General features: G+C 36.6%; 1 protein-coding gene across 1 annotated transcript; it reads left to right on the forward strand.

The window, feature by feature from the left end:
* Positions 1-469: 469 nt before the first annotated feature.
* Positions 470-4,862, forward strand: LOC140159178 (melatonin receptor type 1B-B-like). Its single transcript, XM_072182552.1, has 2 exons — positions 470-1,053; positions 1,625-4,862. The coding sequence occupies exons 1-2, from the start codon at positions 1,016-1,018 to the stop codon at positions 2,694-2,696; spliced, it is 1,110 nt and encodes a 369-aa protein (XP_072038653.1). The 5' UTR covers positions 470-1,015; the 3' UTR covers positions 2,697-4,862.
* The last annotated feature ends 349 nt before the right edge of the window (positions 4,863-5,211 follow it).

Consider the following 5,211-nt stretch of genomic DNA (forward strand, 5'->3'; position numbering starts at 1 on the left):
AAATATGGTAGCGCGCAATCCAAACACGGCAGCCAGCGCTCGCACAGTTTGTTCGACGCACAACAACACACAAACGCTGGTCAATTGTGTGCGACATTGGAACAATTACGCATTTTGCGGTCAATTGTGAGATATTAATGACCTTAATTTGCGTAAATGTAATTGGATCGCACGCATCGTGTTTATTAATGAGGTTATGAATGGGCAATAAACTATTGTGCTGGTTTTTTTCAAGATAACGAGTTATTCTAGTATTGCAAACTATTCTTTATTATAAACTTTATTATAATTATTATAATGGAAAACAATTTAAGACCACCCAAATCCGAGAATTTATCTAATTTGATCCCTGTGTAGCCCTGTGTTTGAGTCTAAAAATGTTACATTAAACAATTCGTACTCTAGCTCAATAATAATAATGCTTGAATTTGATAATATCTGTAATTATGTTGTATGTAAAACAAGAAAGTCTATATATAAAATATCGCAAATGATCCGGAACAACTTGAACCCATCGGAAATCATAATGGCTCCCAATAATCCTTTTCTAATATCCAAATTGTGACGCACTTCCCTTGGAAAACGATTTACCATGACGGTGACCCTGAATTTGTTCAGCATGTGGTGGGGCTTCTTCTGATTTTGGGATGCACCATGTACTATTATGGTGTTTCGCTGAGATGAGAAATGCATACGTAGGCTCATTGGTCAGGGCATCAGTTTCCTTGTTCTTTGAAATATTTGCTATCGTTTGAATCATATAAAAGGAGTCCGCCCTTCACAATCATTATTGTGATATGTAGGACGTTCCATGTATAGGCTATACTTATCTGACGTGTCTGAAGAGGATTTGCCGTGTTGGAGGTATTCAAGTTAGAATCTCTACTATTTCAACAATTCTAATTTGCAAATTGAAAGAGAATAACTTGAAAGCAGCTTATGAAAGAAACGACTCAAGCGGTTATGGGCACCAAATAAGCATACTTCCCGAGTAAGCTACTAGTTTATTAAGTTGATGAGTATAAGTGGCGATTTTGTGATTTCCAAATCTAGGTAAGTTATTACATAAGCTTACATAGACTACTAAAGTTACGCAGCTAGTATTCTTGTTTATTTACTCGGCAACTTACCTTCTTGGTCTCTAGCAGATTTATTCTGCTCCGTTCTGATACTGGCGTACCATAACACAAATCTTTTTGTCTTTATCTGCTAGGCGTAATCTTCTAAGTATTCTTAATGACAAGACAAATATATCAAGTAACCTCTATTCCCAGAATCACTCCATTCGTAAATAAAATAAAATAATGGAGCGATAAAGCACATTGGCGTTACGTCCGAAGATGTGTGTTACGTCCAAATATCATATGGCTATACCAACTCTGTTACGTCTGGTAATGGCCGGGGATTAGAACACTCGTAGTGAGGCCATTAGTATTCACGAATGTTCAAATCCATGGCCATTACCCTTTACGTAATGTACAATGTACCATGATTTGGTACACATGTCCGAATATGTTCTATAATAATGTTTAATTGCTTTGAGAAACGAAAGCGTTGAATGATGTTTTACTAGTCTAAATCATTAATAAACGTTTCTTCTTCCTTTTCTTCTTTTTAAATACAGGAAACCGTCGACAGTGGTATATCCCAAGAAAATGGAATCATCGGAAGGGAATTATTCAACATCTCCAACAGCCATATCTGACATCCCCACAGCTTTAGTGACGACTGTGGTAGTTATCATGACTCTTGTGGCCATAATTGGGACACTCGGGAACTCCCTTGTTATTTTGGCTGTTGTAGCCCACAAGAAACTTCGAAGTATTCATAATATCTTTATTATCAATCTTGCTGCTGCTGACTTAATTGTTACTGTGATAATTATTCCCTTCGCCCTTGTCGGAGCTATATACAAAGGTTCATTTCTCACCGAATTCGATGCAATTTGTGAGACCGTAGGAGTATTGAGTGTTCTTAGCTGTGCTACGTCAATATTTTCCATAGCTAACATCGCCTTAGATAGATACATTTGTATTTGTCACAAGAACATCTATCCCAAGATCTACAATCGGTCAACTGTTCCATTTATGGTGATGGGCATGTGGCTATACGCATTTCTTATAGATTTACCAAATTTTGACTTTGTTGGTTGGGGAAAACATGACTTTAACCCTGAAGTACGTGCATGTTCGTTTTCTGGAATGAAGGCTGCTGAATCTGGATATATTTGGTTCCTTTTTGTATTTGTGTGGGGGATATCGTTTACTGTCATATGTTTTTGTTATTCGCGTTTGTATTTGTATGTCCGTCGCAGCCGGAAAGCTGTTACGCAAAATACAGTAACTTTGTCAAGAAAATCCTCAACGGGAATCAAACCAGCTGACAAACGGCTCCTGAAAATTATCGCTGTTATTTTTATTTTGTTCGTCATCATGTGGACTCCGTTTTGCATCTTTGCTTTGCTAAATACACATGTTGAAATACCTTTCTGGTTGTATTTCTTACCCGGTCATTTGTGTCTTTCAAACAGTTCCATAAATTTCCTTGTTTACGCATTTAATAAAGACTTTCGTGAAGGTTACATATTGGTTTTAAAGAAATTTACTTGCGAGAAAGAGACCCAAAAGGGAAACACATGTGTTAATATGATGAACATAAACACTGATTCTACATCTTTAGTTAGTCATAATGAATAACAAAATGAAGAATGATATCATCGTCATTTGCAATATGCCGAATAAAAGTTATTATAAAGCATTCCTAAAATCTAAAAAATGCAGTTTAGGCAGTTTTGCTGTCAGCAAAACTATCGTATATGCTGCACTTAACATTTATCTATGAGAGAAATGGCGCCGTGGTGTATGTGATCACCTATAATTAAAGACAGAGATAAAACGATTTTATCGCGTCTGACGTCACCTGTCAATCAAATTCGAGCACGGTTTGTTTACAAGTGTCGTGATGATGACTTGCTGAACGCGGTGGTATAACCGGGTGCCTTATTGTTAATTTGCACCTTCAAACATGCAAACCATCTCAAAAGTTAGGTCTTTACAGTAGGAAACTTTCTTTCGCGAAGGCACCATGTCAACAATGTCTAGAAAAGTTGCTTTTTGCCTTGTAAAAGTACGTAATTTTTCGCCATTTGCTGCTATTCCTTTTCTCCGATCAGCACCAGATAGATCGGTCTTCCTTTTACGCGCTATTAACCTGTGTAAACCAATCAAGGATCGTAATTGACAGTGCCATCAGACGCGATAAAATCTTTTTATCTCTGTCTTTAATTATAAACACGCATAATCACCGCGAGATCAACTTTGAGAATGGATTGTCGACAACCCCATTATCTGCGCAAATCGGACAATCTAGTAATTTACCTTTGCCAGTTAACGAATATAACATGCAGAACGTATGATGATTATTAACTTGAAAACACTTTCTAACATCTAACGGAGCTTTTGAAAATATCCATAGATGCAATTTTGAAAAATATAGGTCACAAACACCAAGCCCCCTATGTATGTAGATTGTGTGCACTTGTATACGTAAAAAATGTACTGGAAGTTTTCGGATGCAAGGGAAAGAATGTATGACAAACGTGGACACAACGAAAAGATTGCGTTGTCGATGTAAAAGTTTGTTTAGACAAAATAGTCAAAATGAAAAACAGGCTTGTCTTACTTGATTCCGTTAGCAGGTGTACATGGAAATATGTGAAGAATTTTGCATGCATGACAAATTCTCGAGTAAAAATAAAAAATAATGTTTTAAACGGTTGTTCTGTTTGGAGACACACTTGGGTCCTGATGGGACCAGGCTCAAACAAAATCTTCAAGCCAGGCTAAAGAGTGAGAAACAGGTTTGACTATCAAGTGAACAATGTGTGTGTAACGGCTGTAACGGACGTAGTCAAGAGACATTTCCTTAGAAACATGGAGGTGTATAGAGTGTTCTTATAATTGGTCCCTTCCAGCCGTTGATGGCGTTTTAACTCGGCTAACTCCAATCAGGCATAGTCTTTGTCTCGCGGGTAGTAGATCAGTTTCCCAGTCTGTAACACAGACTAATCCAGGCCGGAATTGGCGATGCCAGGCTACACAGTCGTCCTTGCTTTCAGCATTGACTGCTTTCAGTTTTCAGGCCTTGCTTACAGTTTTCCGCTTCGATAATTCCGGCCTGATTGGAGTTAGCCGAGCCAAAACTCCATTAAGGCGAAGGGACCAACTATATATAAGAAAAATCTATAACTTTGATTATATTGTTCTTGAAAGATGACTATTGGTGTGAGATCGAAAAAGAATTTTCCTTACAAATTGTGTGTGTTGTTTAGATTTATTACAAATTGTATCATTTGCTGAGGAAGACATCCTCAATGTTTTTCAAAATTCTGATTTTCACACGATAGTAATGTACTTTAATAAACTAACATATCCTGCAAAAACCAAGGCCTTTTGATGATCGATTCCGGTGATCGATTTGACAGCTCTTTACTTGTTACGTAAGAACTGGATCGCAGACTCTGAAAACATGTAGCGCCCAGTTCTGAATTCACAAGTCAAGAATCATCAAATCGATCAACGAATTTTATCATTATGCTGAACAAGGATGTAGCTTTAACAACCGAAAAATTCAGGTGACCAACTTTTATTTTCTGTGAACAAAAGTTCAATCCTTCATTTAAACATAAGATAATTTTTCGCATGAAAAATTGACAAAATAGGAAAATGATGTATTAGAAACGTTTTCTATTTCTATTCTCAAAATCGATGGTCAATGTTTATTTTTCAGGCCAATCTTAAGGGAAGGGGTATGAACGTTTGGACAGTATTTATTGTGGGACATTATAGCGCATCAGACATATCGAATTGCATTCTGAATACGAAGAATGTCCTTCTGATATCAAATAATTTTGATTTTTGAAATTCGCAATGTAATACACATTTTATGGCAAATCATTAAAATTGATATTTTTGATATTTAACAGTACTTGAAGTAAACTTTATAAATCTGATGATTTAGACTTAAAAGTGTATGTAGGTGGGATGAAAAGCCGACGATCATTTGAAAATGTTGACCTTTCGTATTGAAGATATGGATTTTTTCCCAAACTACCAAAAAAAATTAGGTCCTTTTGGGAAAAAAATCCATATCTTCAATATGAAAGGTCAAAATTTTGAATTGATCGTCGGCTTTTCCTCCCAGCTACATCCA

The sequence above is a fragment of the Amphiura filiformis genome, chromosome 8 (assembly GCF_039555335.1).
Source record: "Amphiura filiformis chromosome 8, Afil_fr2py, whole genome shotgun sequence".
Taxonomy (NCBI): Eukaryota; Metazoa; Echinodermata; class Ophiuroidea; order Amphilepidida; family Amphiuridae; genus Amphiura; species Amphiura filiformis.

Excerpts from the sequence above, each read along its gene's own strand:
- LOC140159178 (XM_072182552.1), top strand. The coding sequence starts at position 1,016 with ATGAGTATAAGTGGCGATTTTGTGATTTCCAAATCTAG. Across the intron at positions 1,054-1,624 it reads TTTGTGATTTCCAAATCTAG|GAAACCGTCGACAGTGGTAT; the intron begins GTAAGTTATTAC and ends TTTTAAATACAG.